Source organism: Myiozetetes cayanensis, unplaced genomic scaffold (assembly GCF_022539395.1).
Source record: "Myiozetetes cayanensis isolate MyiCay16 unplaced genomic scaffold, myiCay2020 scf14, whole genome shotgun sequence".
In the NCBI taxonomy this organism is placed as follows: Eukaryota; Metazoa; Chordata; class Aves; order Passeriformes; family Tyrannidae; genus Myiozetetes; species Myiozetetes cayanensis.
The window spans coordinates 18563451-18581732 of record NW_026087048.1 but is presented as its reverse complement, the minus strand read 5'-3'; the positions used below and the strand labels follow the sequence as shown (position 1 = coordinate 18581732).

At 45.8% G+C, this 18282-nt stretch overlaps 1 protein-coding gene across 14 annotated transcripts in view; it reads left to right on the top strand.

Moving 5' to 3' along the window:
* MEGF11 (multiple EGF like domains 11) overlaps positions 1 to 18282 on the top strand; it is a 252033-nt gene that overhangs the window by 160941 nt on the left and 72810 nt on the right. For all 14 annotated transcript variants that reach the window (XM_050309804.1, XM_050309792.1, XM_050309791.1 and 11 more), the window contains 4 exons: positions 1014 to 1134; positions 5971 to 6107; positions 10590 to 10802; positions 17052 to 17226. In XM_050309804.1, the coding sequence (XP_050165761.1) occupies positions 1014 to 1134; positions 5971 to 6107; positions 10590 to 10802; positions 17052 to 17226 (646 nt within the window). The remainder of the gene's footprint in view (positions 1 to 1013; positions 1135 to 5970; positions 6108 to 10589; positions 10803 to 17051; positions 17227 to 18282) is intronic.

The window sequence follows — 18282 nt, the reverse complement described above, 5'->3', positions numbered from 1 at the left end:
ATTCGCGAAATCTGCATATTAATTTCAGGACAGCAAGCAATAGTTCCTTGTTTAAAATTGCCCACAGTGTAACATCAGTTCTCATTAGAGATCTTTCAGCAGTTTCAGAAGTAATTATGTTTTTCGGAATTATTTAAGGGGAAAAGAGAATTTAGTCACTGAATTCGGTTGGAGATCTATTACAGGTGGCTTAATACTTTTGCAGTCTATTATTATTTGTTGACCTGCAAGGAGGGGAAGATAAAAACTAAAGACAGTGTTAACCCTCATAAATAAGTGATACACCTTTTGAATATTTTATTTAGTGCCTGATTTCCTCATGGGCTTGTGATCTCAGCTGTGGAAGCACTCCCTGCTAAAGACTCTGCACATTATTAGGAGTGCTCTCCTTGACACCAGTGTGTCAGTTCTCAGCAGGGCCAACCCCTGATACGTGGTAGGAACATCCTCATCAGGGGCCAGTCAATTAGGACAAGAACACTCTGTAGTTTCAGAACCTTGATGGTGAAAGCACCAGTGTAGGAGACAGTGTTTTTGCAGGGATTAGCCTTACATCCCCTCCCCACAAGTACTGAGAGAGACTCAATGAGCTTAAATAGCCTTTGAATGATGTTGAGTCCTTGCCAGTCCATTATACACTGCAAATGTTAACATTCAGTAGTGACTGGAGAAATTTCAAGCATTTTAATCCCCTCCTCTTATTCTATTTGCAGTTTCTTTTATTGCCACGCCACATAATTCACACTGAAGGCCTCATCTTGCAGCTCGTATTTTCCTGGGCTGTTTTAATGGTTATGAGTTGTCCTGTTGAGATGGGTGGAACCTGGGAGGTGCAGGAACCTTCCACACATGCATCAGCCTTCCAGGGCTGGAGCCACGGCTTGTAAACACCCCCAGCAGAAATTAAAGGGATCTTGGCTGCTCGGTGGTGCCAGCTGAGGTTTCAGCGGTGGGTTTTCCTCCTGCAGTGTTTCCCTGATGATCTCTTGGTGTCTGTGGTTGTGTCCCCCCAGCTGTGAGGAGCTGTGTCCCCCCGGCAGCCACGGAGCCCAGTGCGAGCTGCGCTGCCCCTGCCAGAACGGCGGCATCTGCCACCACATCACCGGGGAGTGCTCGTGCCCTGCGGGATGGACGGTGGGTACTGCTCACACCCTGCCAGGGGATGAGCTGACCATTTAAAACTGCTCACTGCCTCAGCTGATGCCTCCCTGAGTGCCTGTCCTGTGTCTCTGCTGTTATTTGTCACCAGCCCCCAGCAATTCCCATCTTTGTGTGCACAGGCCACGTCCCTGCAAGCGTTCAGGAAACGTGTGGATGTGGCACTTGGGGACCTGGTGTAGTGGTGGCCTTGGCAGTGCTGGTGGGACTCAATGATCTTAGAGGGTTTTTCCAGCCTAACTGGTTCTGGGATTCTCTGACTGGTATCTGTCATCAGAAAGTTTAAAAATCAATGGCAAACCAAGAGCTAAAGGGGTTGCCTCTCAGTTCCAGTTCCTTGGGATATTCCTGCAGTCTTGGACACTGCCCTCACACAGGACAGAATGCTCAGAGCTCAGCTTGCCACTGTCAAGGGCACAGACTGTCCTGTTCCCCTTCAGGAGAGAGGGAAAGGGAGACTCAGGGAATCCAGTGGCTCAGGCTGTCAGCAAAGCAGGATTGAAGCTCAGGACAGAGGTCAGCTCGGTGTCCTGCCCTTCCTCAGGCATCACTCCCATTGATTGCCATAGATCTGCTTACACCAGGGCTTGCTCTGGAGAGAGACAATCTCTAACCTTTAATCCTCTGTGTCAGGAAAGCAAGGCCAAACATTTTTCAAGTCCTCAACGTTACCAATAATGCAATAATTGACTCCCTTGGGGTTTGCCAAGTCTCACGGGCCTTCGGACCATTTAGCTGTACTGAATTTCCTGGCATTTTTCCTCTATCTGACAATTAGTCTCTTGGCAAACTGGCTGGATTTTAATGCCTGCAAGTGCTCTGAATTTTTATTTTCCCACGGAGGGCCCTGCACATCGTCAGACAAATGTGTGGCTTCTGCTGGGGACCTTCTACCTGCTGGAAGATGGGAGAGCTGAGAGAGCTGTTTGAGTTCCTTGGCATCCATCAAATGCTGCCTCTGTTTGCTCACAGCTGCTCTGAGTTCAGCAGGACCAACCACGAGGAGCTGCTGACTTGGGAGAGCGTGGGAGAAGAACATTGTTGCCCGTAATTTTGGGTGGAAGCTGTGTCTTGAAAATCTCCTTCTAACTGGAGAGTTAGAGTCTCTCTACCTTGGCTTTTCAGAAGCTTAGGTGTGAAGATGGCACATTACCCTCACCTGGCCTTCAGTGGAGGCACAGGAAAGGTTCTTTCCTTGAGTGGGGGAGCTAAAGGAAGGAATTCACATTTTTTTGAGAGCCTGTCAGTCCATTCTGGCACTTCCCTCAGGAAGTGATCAGTGGAGTTGATTAACATAAAAATATAACTTTTTCCCTCTCCTCTTCTGCGTGCCAGGATTTCTCAGAATCTGAGCTGGTTTGCTGTACCCTTCCTTAACTGTGTTTTATCAGGAGTTTTCTTTGTCGAAGTTAAACCATCAGCAAACAGATAAAAATATCAGAATAGCACAGGAATTTTTACATGTCTTTAAGGATGCAGCAGAGACCTCAAAGAAGAGCCCCAGCACTGGGGCTGCACAACAGCTCTGGTTGTATCCTGGCCCACTCCTGCCCAGTTCTTACAGCCTGGAGTTTCTTCTTTGCATTTTTAGGAGCCCAGAGAGACTTTTCTGAAAACTGTGTTGTTGGCTGCTCTGTCCCCAGAGGAACCCTGGAGTTAACAATTGATGTCTGAAACGAGCATAACTGAAAATTGAAGAGAGAGATCAAGTATTCTGCAGAAAGAAACTGAAATTATAAGTAAAAGCACTCAGCTTGTAAATGTTGAGATTTTAAGTATAAAGGGTCTCTCCAGGGTTTTAATGAAAAGCTGGTAATTCAGTACACAGAGAGGGATAAAACATATTTTTTTTTTCATGCTGTATTTTTAACTCTTGGTGGTTGGAATGGTTTGGGAAGTGAGACATGAGGGGGCTGTGAATGAGCAGGCGAGCTGGGATTGCTAGACAGCATTCATTTCACTTCACACCGTGGATTTCTTTGACACCAGGAATTTTACTTGCTGATTTTTGAGGCTTGAGACTGCATGTCTGTATTGAATATACCATCATTTTGAAAGGAGAGAATTCTCCCTGGATTTATACAAGTGCAGATCCACTTGGACTTTATTGCTGCTGGATGAGCTGCAACTTTTTATCCTTTCCTGGGCAGGTTTATTAACAGGGGCTCAGCTCCCTTGGGGGCTTGGTGGGATGTGCAGGGGGAGGCAGGGAGTTGAACAGGAGGAAGTTCTGGGGTTCTGAGCTTCTTCCTTGGATGTGCCATCTCCAAAGCCTGGTTCTTTCCTGACTTGTGATTTCTTTCCTCCCACCCAGTGCAGAATCTCCCAGAAGAACCAGTGGTATGGACGATGTCCTGGGGGATTTTGCTGTCCCCTGGGTTTTTCACCAAGAGGATGGTGGCTGACAGCATACATTGTTGAGCCAGTCACCAAGATGTGGCTGCCAGCATCCCACAACTTTGGGCTTTTTCCACTTGTGTGCCTTTGTGGCTGTGGGAGTTAGTGGGAGGCTGCTTTAGGGTCTCATTAACAATTTACAGGTTTAATTCTATACATCTTTCTCATTTGCAGTATTAAATTCTCCAAGCAGTCCCAGGAAGCAGAGAGAGGAGTTAATTTAGCATTTACAGTGCTCCTCAGAAGCCCTTTTGAAGGACTAGATCTCCATGCTCAGGAGAGCTGCAATCTTTCCTGGCACGACAGAACATTTGTCACTGGCAACACACCCTGCTTGGTCCCAGACCATCGTGGGGCCGTGTTAATAAAACACATTCTGCTGATCAGTTCTTTCTCATTGATTCTGGCCTTTATGAAACAGCAGTAATTTGTATTTTTACGTGGTTTTCTTTTCTGTGCTGGTTTTCAAACAGGGGGTTATATGAGAAAATGGAGCAGAAAGAAATCTTTTCCGTCCCACAAAATACAGCAAACGATGTCAAAAGCAGAAGCTGATGAGATCAGGGCCTTAAAAAAAGGTGCTGATGGGGTGAACTTTGCTGATTAGATGTATAAGCAGCAGGAAATGTTGGGCTGACATTTGATCCTCCAGAGAGGGATGTTTTGAATTCCCTGAGTACACATTAATGCAAAAACTGCTCCTGAAGATCCTCTTGGCTCCGGGGGGGGATGCATCCCAGAGTATTGCTTTCTCATCATTTGCTGATAGAAATCCTGTTCCTTTAGAGACATGAAGGGAGAAAGTATTTATTATCAAGATAAATGGACACTTAGGTTTTCTGATATATAGTGTTGTGTATTACTCAAGTCCAGAGACACCGGTTTTTAACGCTGTAATCTGAAAGTTCTTGAACTGAGGCCAACCTGGCTGTTTTACAGCCAAGCAGCCACCTCTCAGTGCTCGGGAAAGGCTCAAAGTGTCTGTTTTATGGTGACTTTTGAAGAGCAGCCTCTCCACTTTGGGCTTGTTGACACAGCTAAACTTCCCCAGCCCCCAAGGAGTGAAAGCAGCCTTTATATTCCTGGTTTATATTTTGGATAAATCGTGTGTAATATTGGGCTTTGTTCAAAACCCAGAGCCCTCAGGGTTTGCTGGGGGAAACAAGGCTTCTGAGAGATTAAACCAAATAATCCCAGGGCCAGACAAACACTGTTTCTGTCGCACGCTGGGCACTGTGGTGGCACTGGCAGCAGCACCACTCGCTGCAGATGCCAAACATTTTCCATTATAGGACCACAGCTTCAGCTCCCAGCACTGCCAGCCTTGTTTTGGCTGGAGTTCTCCTCAGCTGGATCCCAGCCCTGGGCTTTATGTTTGCTCCCAGAAAAAAAAAAAAACAAAAAAACAACAAAACATTCATGCAACTTCTAAGAAAGTCCGGGGAAATCCCTGTAAGGCTCTGAGACTTGGCAGGGGACATTATGGGATACCTGGGGAAGTAGAACCACCTGAGTTTGGCAGGTGAATTCTCCAGAGACGTGACTCCAACCAGCAGTGAGCATTCCCTGCCTTGGGGCCGAGCAGCTGGAGCAAGGCTTGCCCAGGAATTGCTTTTCCTTGTCAGCAGTGCCAGGGTGCCCAGCAGTGCCAGTCTGTCTGTGCAAGGAGGAAGCAACTCACACGTGGGGATTTGGGTCCAGATGAAGGAGGGCACTAAAAGGGAGTCTGCAAAAAGGATCAGGGGAGGACTGGAATAAAAATGCAGGAGGGCAGAGGGCTGGGAGCATAAAATGGGGAAAGGAGGTCACCACCCAGATGTGGAGTTGAGGCAGGTCAGGAACTCAGAAAGGACTCCAGGTTGGGTCTTCTTTGGTCTTCTTTGTGGTTGGCTGAAGAGGGACTTTCTGAACAAGGGAGATGATCACAGACTATCAAAACTCGCACAACTTCAGTGCAACCTTCCCAATAATCCTTTCCTTCCCAAATGTTCTCCACTCAGGTTGTGTCCAACAACATTTCAGCCTCTCAACAGCAGTTCACAAAACCCCAGCAGCACACACAGGTTTGTAGCCTTCTCTGGTTGCTTTTATCCTCTCCCAGACCTTCCTGGACCTTTACAAGGGGCAGTGAATCTCCTGCCACCTCAGCTGTAGTTTACAGGGAGATGCAGAGAAGAGAATTATCAGGGAGTGGACAGTGGTGAGAAAAATCCCTCCTGGAGTCAGAGCAGACAGGCATTTACTCTGGTAGCAGAGTTTTCAGATTATCTTTAGCTCATCTTCTACAGATAAAATATTGCTGCTACACTCGTTCCTGGGTTTAGCAAGAAGGACAGTAAAAATCTCAGCTGCATATAGAAATTTATTGCATTGTGAATGTTGACTGAAATATTGCTCTCTCTGCAACATTACCAGGGGCTGGTGTGTGCACAGCCATGTCCTCCTGGAACCTTTGGAATCAACTGCAGCCAGGACTGTCCGTGCCACAACGGAGGACACTGTGACCCCGTGACAGGAAAATGCATCTGCACAGCTGGCTATATAGGAGACAGGTAAAAACCAACCTCCCAAAAGCCTTTCATTTTAACCAGGGATTGTCAATATTTATATCCCTTCTAGGACAATCTTCCCCTCTGAAAAATGGTGTTGTGTTTCTACTGCTCCAATTAGGTTCATCCTTCTGAAGCACTTCAAGCAATATAAACGTGGCAGTGTTATTACTTTTTATTGGCAGTGCTCTCCATTTACAGGGGTTTTTAATATAACTTTTAAAATTTAATGGATTAAATTTAATTTAGATATTTACAGTGATAAATTTAATAGAGAGCATTACATGTTTACAAGATATGTAAATGAACTATCTTTGTACAAATTAATATCCTCAAGAGTAAGCAACACAGCAAGTTTAATGTCTCCTTCAGCCCTCTGTGCTGCTGTAGCACTGATCCATCTCAGCCACCAGCAAAAGGTGATAAATCCTCCAAATTTATAAACGAGAGCCTTCACCCATGAATCGATCAGAGGAGATGATAATATTGTTTTACCAAGGTGTCATGGATTCAGCAAAATGACTGCACAGCAGAGTCAATGAGGGATTGCAGCACGTGCTGGCTCAGCCCTCCAGCTGGTCCTGCTGCCAGAGGTTGGGAGGTGCAGTTCAGGCAGCTCTGGGGCTGGGCTGAGGCACCGCTGGGCACAGCTCACCAGTGTGTGCTCTGCTAAACCCTTCCTCCTGTGTGTTCCCTGCTTTTATGAGCTGGAGGAAGCTCATCCCCATGTACTGACAGATGCTCCAATTCCACGTGGATGCAGCACAGCTCACTGGAGTCTCTCCTTTGTTGCTCTCTGTGTAACCAGCAGGTCTCTGTAGACCCTGGGGGGTCAGGAGGCTGCTCCTCCCATCACACGTGGAACTACCTTCATTCCATTCCATGGACAGTGATATTGGAGGAGGCTCAGGGTTTTTTTGGGGTTGGATGTGGTGGAAATACCAATTACTTCATAATAATTGAGTGGAGAAGATACTGGTGTGACTCTGTTCCCCATCCTCCACCTGGAGACAGTGCTTCCAGCCATGGGCTACCATGTCACTGCTGCTTCTCTCCTTGTGGAGGCTTTTGGAAGCAACTTCCCATCCTGGACCCTTATACTGGTGACCACATTTCAATCCCAAGCTGTTCCCAGTGCTGGCCATGCTTGGGAAGGCTGACAGAGCCACTGTTTCCAGGTCTCCTTGTTTGGTTGTTGCACATCCTGATGGATTCCTGGCTGTAGGTGAATCAGCAGTGCTGGAGCTGCTGGGATCTCCCAGCCAGCAGCCTGCATCCCCCTTGGGGACGAGGGAAGGAGATGGGGAGGTGGTTTTGTTGCTGGTTGTCCTCAGAGAGGGGCTGGAGGAGGTGGCTTGAGGAGAGACTGGGAAGAGGAAACACCTCAGGGCAGAGCTGGCAGGAGCTCACAAGGATTGTCCTCGAGCAAAGAGGCTGTGGACTCATCAGATCTAGGCCTGGAGAAAAGTGGGAGACTCCAAAGAAAGATGTTTCTTGGGAAGACAAAAGGAGGGAGGGAAAAAAATAAGGCAGAACCGGTTGGGAGAGGTGGAAAAGAAGCGAGGGAAGGTCACATTGTGGACCTGTATCCACCAGAGTTACTGCGAGCAGGAGAAGCTGCTGCACCACAAAACAGTGTTTCCTTTCATGTCTTACAAGGTGCTGAAGAAATCTTCTTAATAATAACTGATGTTGTGAATAACAGCAATAAAAATATAAATACACTTTGCCTACCATCATCTTTAAATTATCATAAGTACTGTATAATGCTCCAGTTCATCGTGGTGTGCAGGAGATAATAACAGAGACTTAGATAAATATCTGTGCAGATGGAATGGTCAGAGAGGGCTGTGTGAGTGTAATTGCCACACTTTTGTTCCCTACCTGTTTTCCAAGAGTGGCACTGCACTAAATCTCCAGGAAATTGGCAGGCACTGTTAATAACTGCAGGATGCTTTGTGCTCACAGAAATGACTGGATATGTCAGGGAAATGTATGTTTTACAAACTGGAAAGGAATAATAGCAGAGGCACAGTTAGAAGCTGAGGATGGGGTGTCTCACAATTCACTGCCTGACAGGAAAAGTGAACATGCTGGTTTAGCTTTGTTTTCCATTTTGCCACTGACTCTAAAGATTGAGTCTTAACAGAATAAATAGCACATTTCTTAGAACGATATGAGCAGATTTTTTTCTGTTGTCGTGTTTGTGGCTGGATCTCCTACCTCCTGGTTAGTGTATTTTGGATGGCTTTTCGTATTTATCTGTGCTACATAAACATGATCACTGTTTCAAAACAAAGATAGAGAAAAGCCTGACAAACTTCACAGCATCATTCCTTAACAAAGAAGAAATTATGGGAAAAAATGTAGGTACGTGTACTAAGTTCATCTGTTAAGCAGGCTGTCTTCTGTTTAATATTTTGTGAAATTGCTTCCATTAATTCTACAGGTGACAGCCATATTATCCTATCCCAACCCAAATAATTATAGTACATATTAAAGTTCAGTGGGTATTATAATACGAATCTCCCCAGATAGGCAGAAAGCAATGTAAATTAAACAAGAAACATAACTAGGGCTTAGCAGCTCATTTTGTAATTTAATTGAACAATGTATCTGGTTGTTAATGGTGCTATGGACACATTAGATTGATATGTTGCAAAGGAAAGATGTTTAAGTAGAAAGCTAATTCCTGCTGTGATTATTCTCATGTTCCAGAGGAGTCATTATTAGTATTCTTTGTATAAAATTCATTAGCGGGAGCTGCTTGATCTCCAAATAAATAAGTTGGTTAAATTGTTAGTAGAAAAAGGCTAATTATGTAAATGGATTAGGTCGTCAATATTTCATTTCCAGATGCTTTTCTCCCCGCTAGGTAATGCTTCATCTTCTCTAAATATGGAGTGATCCAGAGCACTGTTGACTGAGTGCTGATCCCGTGGAGAGCAGCAGAGCTCTCCTGACGAGCAGGGCCTGGGCAGGAGCAGGGAATGAGGAGCTCAGTCCCCTCCTCTTGCAGTTCCTCTGCTTTGACTGTTCCAGCCCCACTGCTCCCCTTTCCTTGCTGGTTCTGCTGCTGGGGCTCCTCCAGGCTCTTTCCCTGGGTCTCCATGAACTCCTCACCCTGGATTTGGAGCCCCAGCTGTGGTGGTGGCTGCCGGGGTTAAGTCCCTGGCTGAGCCCTTCGCTGTGGTCGTTTAGTTTGAGGAAAACGAGATAATCTGAAGCTGCAGAAGTGATGCCCTTCTTATGTACTGCCCGTGTTCACTGCAGTTTTGCCTGCCTTGCATCACACATTAATCTTTTATTACTGATCATTATATTAACTCTCACCTGCCAGCTGTGAAATGACCTGCAGAAAAGACATTTAACAATTGCCTCCATCCACTGAGTTTACAGTATACACTTTAATCAATGCCCAGGCTTAAATTAATGCTGATAGGCAATTTCCAGTGTCTGGCATCCATGTGATAAGGGAATTGGGCTTTTCTGGCCTTCTTTTGCTGTTTTTATGAACTGAAAAGGCCTGTCTGTATTTCACGGTGGATCATGTAAACTGTAGGACTGACTCACGGCAGGATTTCGAGACCACTGAATTATGTCCAGCACAGAATCAGCTGCTTTTCTTTAGGACCTTAGCTGAGCTTTATCAAAGTAGGAAGTAGTATGAACTCTTAAATTGGTTGTGTAGGACAAGGAGAGAGACTTTTTGGCAGATATGAGAATGTATCCAGCAGGGAAATATTTAAAACAGTGCATGGAAGGTGCAGTTTAAAGCAATCTGTGTAGAGTGTTTGCAGGTTCCATTTTTGGGTGTATCAAATATTAAAGCCGGCAATTTCGAAGAAGGTTCTTCACTAAGGAGCGTGAAAGTGATTTTTATTGGGATTTTACACTACTGAGCAGCCCTGGAGTAGGAGAAGAAAAGTAAATTTAAGCTTTAGTTACTCAGAACACACACAAAAGACAAAGGATTTTATTTTCTCCTTATTGGTGTAAAGCTGATGCAATGACAGCAAAGAGGGCAAGTAAAGCTGGAGGAACTTTGCTCAGTATTGCTTAGGCCACATTCCCTTTGAGCTCTCATCATCACTAGGAGGATCATGTGCTTTCAGGGAAGTCCTTTTGTGATAAAGCAAACAGGTGAGGGTTTTCTTTTTTTTAATAATTTATCCCACATCAATTTCTTATGGTTGGTGAGTGGAATTGTCAAGGTCCAGGAGAGAAGAATGCACTTTGTAAACGAAGGAAATATTAACTAATGCAAATGTTGCAGATACAATTGGGCAGAGATTACTGCAGTTTCAGCTGACAGCCATTTCCACACCCAGGATATCACAGCACATCACCCCAATGAGATCATCAGCTCCCGGTGTGTGACTTAAATAAATGAGCAGTGGTTTTGTGTTTAGCTGATTAACAAAGACACTCCTGTGTGGGAGGCTGCAGCTCTGACTGGCTGCCCTGTCCCCTGTTGCCCTGCAGGTGTCAGGAGGAGTGTCCCATCGGCACCTACGGCTTCCAGTGCTCCCAAACCTGCGACTGCCAGAACGGGGCCAAGTGTTACCACGTCAATGGAGCCTGTATCTGCGAGCCTGGCTTCAAAGGGATTTACTGCCAAGAAAGGATGTGTCCAGAAGGGTTTTATGGCCTCAAATGCAACAAGAGATGCCCTTGCAATGTTACCAACACTCTCAGGTATGTATGTCGTGTAATGCTGCAGTGCAGAGACTGGTCAAGGGGAAGCATTGGGAAGGGTTCAATTAACTGCACACCCTGCCTTTTTCTCTGTAGTTTTAAGTACAAACACAGAGAGTTCCTCTGGACTGCAAAGCTTGGATTGAAATGACCTCAGGTTTGGAACCACAAGCCTCAGTCCAGCCATTTACTGAGCGTGGATCTGTTAACAGCTCTGGTAACATCTGAAACAACCTGACACACAGCTCTATCCTGTAAATAAAGTCTTGGAGGCATCACCATCAGGTGATGCCCATATGTGATGTATAATAACCCCCTGAAGTTTTAAAAATAGAGATATGTTTACTCAAATCCATCACTTTGGCTTTTTTTATGCCATGGGTTTTCTCGTTAGATCCGCAGACAGCAAGGGGACTTTCAAAATGAAACCTAATTTGCTTCAGTTTATGTCTTGTGGCAAATTACCCTGTTGCAAACACTTGAGGCAGATGTATAAATAGACTGAAATCAATATCCCTGAGTCAGTCTGTGGAACTGTAACACAGTCGACATTGTCAAAACAGACTCCTCATGTGAGCCTATTTCTGCTCCTCATTCACTGTGTGTGTGGGGGGGAAATCTTCAGGAAAATAAATACCAGGGAATTGTACCTACAGTGGAATCAGCCTCACTTAAAAGGTCAGGTTTTGATGTCTTATTCCCTTTATTTGTTTTTTTTAGAGTCTTATTCTTGAGGTTCTCATCACTTAAGAGCCAGAGCCACTTGAGCACCTTGAATTGGCTTTCCCATTGCAGGCTTGAATGAGTCTTCCAAACCTTGAAAAAGAAAAAAAGGAAGAATTTAAGACTCTTCCCTATTATCCTCTTTGTTACCTTTTGTAACTCCTTGCCTTGTTTACCCACTGCTGGAATGGCTGTTTGGAGATTCCTCACTCCCTGACCTGCAGTAAAGGAGCCTGGACAGCCAAACCCTGCGCTGTGTGATGGACTGGAGTGCCACATCCCTCACCTGCTCCATGCTGAGCCCCTCGGCTCCCACTGCATTCCCCCCCTTTTCTGCCCATTCCTCTTCAGCAGGCAGAGCCAATTTAGGGTTGTGTGTGCTTCAGAGGGAGGTGGGATAATTGATGCCCAAGCAAACATGCCCTTGGTGCAGACATTCCTCAATTTCCAACCAGACAGGTGGGGACCTGACTGTCCTGCAGATGATGACAAACCTGCCTTGGATCTTGCTGCCTGCTGAAATATAAACACTCCCAGTTATGGATGCAAGCAGCAGCACCTAATTTGTGTGCACACTCACACTCACTCACACACAAACACTTCAGGCAAATCTCTCTGTGTGCTCGAGATAGACCCTGTTTGTCTCAGTCGTGGGAGTAAACAGATGATTTTCCTCGTGAATTCAACTGTGAGTGGTGAGGTTTTGTTTAACTGAAAGTCAGAGCTCACAGTGGATTATTTAAAAAACTTGTAATTGTGGTGATCCAACTCCTGTGGAGCAAGAGGGCTGCAGCCCTGGTGGGTTTGACAGCCAGCATCCAAAGGATTCGAGGCTCAAAGGGAGCTCTGTACAACAAGGCTTCCATCGCCCCTGATTGTGTTGTGTGTCATGAAATCATTGCAAAAATAGCATCCCTGAGGCATGAGCTGCACATTCCACACAAAAGGTTAGTGCTGTGTTGTGCTGAGGATGTGGGATGTCTCAGGAGTTACTGCAGAGTGAGCTGAGGTGTAAATTCCTGTGTGTCACACGCTGCGGCACCCGGCACTGGGCATGACTCCAGCCTGGGGTAAACACAGCCTGAATTGCTCCTCAGTGTAACTGCTCCTCAGGAGTGCTGGAGGGTGAGAATATGCTCATGGACAGGGGCTGACACCGTGTCTTCACCCCTCCTGAGCCTGCAGGAACCTGCTTGTGGGCCCATATTCCCATAAAGGTGTAAATAGAGTGGAAGGACTCTATTTACTAAGTGTAGGCCATGGGCAAGGCTGAGCTTGGCTGCTGTTTCTCAGCTTAGTGCTCAGTTCATTAAGAGCCTTTTAGGTGGGTTTGAGGGTGCAGGAATTCATCCTGTGTTACTCAGAGGGGTGCTCTGAGGATTTGCCAGAGGGGCTTTCCTGAAAGAACAGACTGGCACCATCCAGCTGCGAGGAAAGAGGAGGCCTCAGGCTTGAGAGAGCTCAGAAAAGTGAAGGATTGAATCCCCTCCCAGCTCTTTTCTGGGCATGTGGTCATTCCTACACACCCTGGTTGTAGGAATGTTGTACGTTCCTGGTTGCTGCCTGATGGGTACATTTTATTCCTTCCCTCCCATCACTGCTCCATCAGCCTGCCTTGCAGCATCCTCGGCTGAGATGGTATCTCTGGTTCCTTAATAAATGAGTCTAGTCTCTCTATTGATAAAATCTGCCTTTTTTCCTACATCTTATCACTGCTGTTATGGAACAAAGAGGTATCAGCAAGCTGTAGATCTGCAAATGTTCTTTCATTCATCCGTGGGATTTGAGCTTTCCACTTTTCAATGAGCTCCACCGAGCGCTGTCAATTGCTGAGCCAGGGAACGTCAGAGCTGATGGAAAATGACCTTTTCCAAAGGCACTCCCTATTTGGAACAAATCTTTTTGCTCATTGTTTAGCTCATTGTTTAACCAGTCCCATACAGGGCACTCCTCCACCCGTTCCTCCCTGAGTGTTTATCCCTACTGGAACTGGGGTCTTCCAAAGTGGTTCATTTACTGATAGCAATCTATTTTCCCCAAAGCACTTTGAGCTGTTGGCTGCTTGTTGTGATCCCCAGGTGTGTAAAAACACTTGTAGAAGGTGAGGGAAGTTCCTGTCCCTGGTTTTGACTCATTTCATCTGGTTATTGGAGAGCTGACTGGAACAGAAAGTTCTGGGGGCTTCGAGGAGCAGGTTGAGGAGGGACATTAGGAAGCACACAATCAGCTCTTCCACTTTCACAGATCTGTTTTAATGTCTGAAGAGATCAGTGTGATCATCCAGTCTAACCTCCAGCATGTTGAAGAACATCATCCAATAATTTCTGCATCAGAGCACAGGGAAAGGCACTTTGTGCAGGACGTTTGAACAACCCCACAACTGACTTAGAAAAGATGATTTAGAACATGTTGGTGACTTGGACTGTCCTTCCACAGGAAAGGATGCACCTGTAAAAAATCCTCCTCTGCAAAAAGCCAGTGTTGAGGCAGCCTGCAGTATTGGAAAGGAATAATCCTGGCTTGGTGTTTAAAGCAGGAAAATGAACAGCTGGAATGGTCTTGTCCACCCAGCCTTTGTGTGGAGCCTTTGGGAATGTCTTTCCAAGGTCACAGACATGAGAAGGGGAGGAAGGCACTGGGACAAAGTAGATCTTCAGAGGCTCCAATTCCTGCCTCAGCACTGACAGGTTTGGAAGGACCAAAGCCCCCAGAGTTTACAGGAAGTTTTACCTTGACCTAAGTCAATAATGTGCTGTGTGAGGCTGGATTTGAAGACGTGCTGGACTGAAAGAGAGGCCCTGCAGCCTCACTGTGGCCACTTCCTTAAAGCAAGAGGCGTTTTAGTAAGGAAAACTGACTGTAGTATGGACCCCAAGAGACAGAAAATACTGTTAAGTAAGGATTAGGGCTGTTGCTAACGAAGATGAGATGACTGGTGCTAATGTGTAAACAGAAAGTCAGAAAATTCTCTGGGAAGAAGTTGTTTTGGCTGAAAGATGTGTGGAGAACAAATTTCAGAATTTGGAACAGACTGTGCTGTCTAAAGCATTTCTTTTCCCAATTTGCCTTAAGGAAGTTACCTGCTTTCCTGCAGTTTTCCTAAAATTAGATGCTTAAAAAACCTCAAAGGTTAAAAATGCCTTTGTGTTTTTCAGTTCAGCTGGTAAAACTCTTACAAGTAAATCTTTTATTGCTGTAAGTGTGGCTCAAAAGGGATCACACAGAGGGTTCCACAGTGCAAGAGGAGCCCTGGAACACTTTCCTTCTCAGGGAGTGGACAGCTCCATTCCCAGCTCTGCATGGCCTGGAGCCCCAGGAGCACTTGACTGCCTGTGTTCACCCTGGGTTTTCTCCCACTGTTCCTTCCTGTGGTGCAGGAGACTTGAAGAAATGCAAGTTGTTAAAATTCAATGCAAACTACTATTGTATAGCACTGCCAACCTCTTGGAAGTGTGGAAGGTTCCCTTCCTGCTCCCAGCAAGGTTGGAAGGCAGTTGTTAGTGGGTTTGCCTTTGGGATCCTTTTGGAGCCCTCCCCTTCTCCCTCTCATGATGATGTGTAGTCATCATGAGCTGCAGTGTATTTAGAGTGTAACTCTGCTCACTGCAATTACTGGAAGAGTTCCTACCTCCCAGTTAAGAAAAGAATGAATATAAAAACCTAGTGCTGTTTAGTGATGTCAGCTGCAGGTCTTAAAAGGGTTTCCAAAGGAAGGAAGGCATCGTTTTAGAAACGGGAAAAACGAAGCAGAAGGAGTGAGTTCCGTGGCCAAGATTCCCTGGCAGGACTGGGGAGGGAACAGCTGCTGTCTGGGGTTTGGAAAAGCATCTCAGTCTCAGCCCTCCTCAAGTCAGCGCTGCATCAGGCACCTCAATTGTCAAACAAATGCCTTTGATTCAGGAGAGGAACAAAGCCCTGATCTGCTCAGGCTGGTAACAAAACTGTCCTTACTGCAACGGGAAGATTGCATGGATGGAGGGACCCAAACATCTGCTCGAGGTTTTCCTGGCTCACAGTCCCATGAAAGGGTGGACAAGGCTTTAGTGGGGCTCAATATGGTCTCAACCTTCTACTAACCCTTGGTTTGGAGTCAAAGCCCCCCCCATCTCCTGCAGATTCTTCTGCAAAGCCTATTTGCTTTTTCATTCTTATTTTAGTACATGGCAGGAGGATTTTGAGTCCTGAGCACAGAGCTTGCATCCCGTGCAGAAGAGCTGTCCACGTTGATGAAGGAGCCAACTTCAGAGTAAAAACTCTTCCTGAGCGTAGCATTTTCAATTGAATTGTCATAGACTGATTCCAGCTGCCCTGATCATACATTACCTTGAAAGATTTAATTTAGCCAGCAGATGCAGTTCTCATGGAAGCATATGATATGTGCAGTAGTAGTGGAAACAGAAGAACACAAAATCCACTTTAAAACACTCCTTTAGTGTTGAGCTTTCTGCTCCTATTAGGTAATGATTAATAGACACAGAGGGGGAAAAAATGGGCCTTTATTATTTTCATCTGAGTGTTAAGAGGTGCTTTGTGAACAACCATAATTTCAGGGACCGCTTTGTCAGAAGAATTTCATGGATGGTAGTTTGTTAAGCTGATTAATTGTTTTAATTAGTCAGTAAAATGCTATTTATGATGAAACACATGACACTTACAGAATTTGATCCTTCTCAGTCACAACAGTATATGACCAACCTCTCCTACCAGTAATTGCCTGAAACATACTTGGAAATTACATTTTATGAGGTTACCTTGAAAATTAACATATACAATATTAATTTTATAGGTGTAAAGAAACCCATTCAGTCATGTCTACAATCTTAAACCATGGCAATAAATAACTGTAAAGGAAAATGAATCGCTTCTGTGAAGCAAAAAACCAGGAGACAGGTCCATAGAGAGGTGCCACCTTGCAGAAGTCTGTCCTTCTTGTTCTGAGAATGATAAAGAAATTGGTTTCTCATTATTCCTCAATATTATTTCTCATCTCCCTCACTGAGGGCTGGGCAGAGCCATTATGGTACCACAGCCTTGGCTTGGCTCTCCTGCTGTGGGAAGGAAGTGCCCTGAGGAAACCTGGGAGAAGGAGAAATGCTGAATAAAAATAAACTGTTTCATGGCAGGAGGAGCAAAGGGTTGAGTCTTCCACCCACAGATCCAGATGGGCCAGACACTGTCCGCTCTTCTGGGCTCAATTCTCCTTTCTCCTTGTCTGTCCATGTGGTGTCCTGCACACACACACCCTACAGCCCGTGGATTGGTTGATGTCAGTGATCCAAGTCGCATTGATTGGAGAGTGGAAGAGCATGGTGTAAAATAACCAGTGCTGTGGCAGTTCCCAGGTTGTTTGGAGGTGCTGTGCCAGTTTGGTGTTTAGCACCACGTTCCCAGTTCCCATCCTAAATTCCACCATCCCGAACAGCTCTAGGTTTGTCCAGTGCCGAGATGTGCTGGGCTGTGTTTTCCCCTCCTGCCCACATCTCACAGATATCTGTCTGTCTGTCTGTCTGTCTGTCTCTCCTTTAGCTGCCACCCCCTGTCTGGAGAGTGCAGCTGCAAGGCTGGCTGGGCTGGGCTCTACTGCAACGAGACGTGTCCGCCAGGCTCGTACGGCGAGGGCTGTGCCCTGCCCTGCCCCTGCCACAACGGGGCCGACTGTGACAGCGTCAGCGGGGCCTGCTCCTGCGCCCCCGGCTTCATGGTGAGTGCAGCTGGGACTGCTGGGGCTTCACAACTCTCTGCACACAATTCAAGAGCATTTCAACCTGAGTTCAAGTCACGTTTGCACAGAAGTGGCCAATGCACGTGTTTGTCCCCCGTTCTGTGATGAGTCCACATCGGTCTCCTTTGAGTGTCAACTTTCTGCTTCTGGTTGTGTGCTTAACACCCCTGCTCTAAGTTTATCACTGCGACAAAGACATGGTTTCCCATCCTATATTCTAAGTCAAGGCATAACAAAAAGGATGTCAGCTCATTGTCTGCCTGGAAGAGCAGAGAAAGAATTCTCCTGGCCTTTCAGCAGGTTCCTTGTCAGTCACAGTGTGATTTTAATAGATGGAGATATTTTAAAATGTTGCAAATGATAGAGCAATTTCTGTCTTTTCTGAGCCCGTGTGGCAGGTGTCTTTTACCTGAGCATCAGAAAGAGCTTCAGACATCCTGAGGTAAACAAGCACTGTGTTTTAGAGGTGAGATATAAAATGGCTGAAGAAACCAGCCAAGGTGAAACGTCAAAAATTAGCAATTAACGATTGCCAGGATGTAGCAGAAAGTATCAGGATGTGGATCCAGGTGTCCAGTCCTGCTACAGCTGGGCAGAATGGGATCCTCAGTGATAAGTTCCCTGGTCATCCATATTTGAAGCCCCCCTTCACTTCAGGAGCACACCATGGAGGAGAAGTGTTTAAGAAACAGTGCTTCCTAAAGGAAAAAAATTACTTAAAGAGAATTCCACCAAAATTCATGAGCAGTTGTCTTTCTGTGTTCTTAATTTTACATGATCTGTCCCCACAGGCCTATCTATGTGTTTTCTATATTACTTTGAGTTGTAATTATTGAGTTTATTAGGAATCAAGGGACAGGCAGCACAGCTGTGTGACAAGATCTGTAGTGGGTGGGTCCTGTATGAGATCAGTGGGATGTTAAAGCCTTTTTAGCCTTCTTTCCTTCCCTTCTAAATCCACACTGAGGTTGTGGATGATGCCACAACTGGCATCTCTAGAGCTGTGCAGTTGGAGCCATGGCTTAGAGACACTTC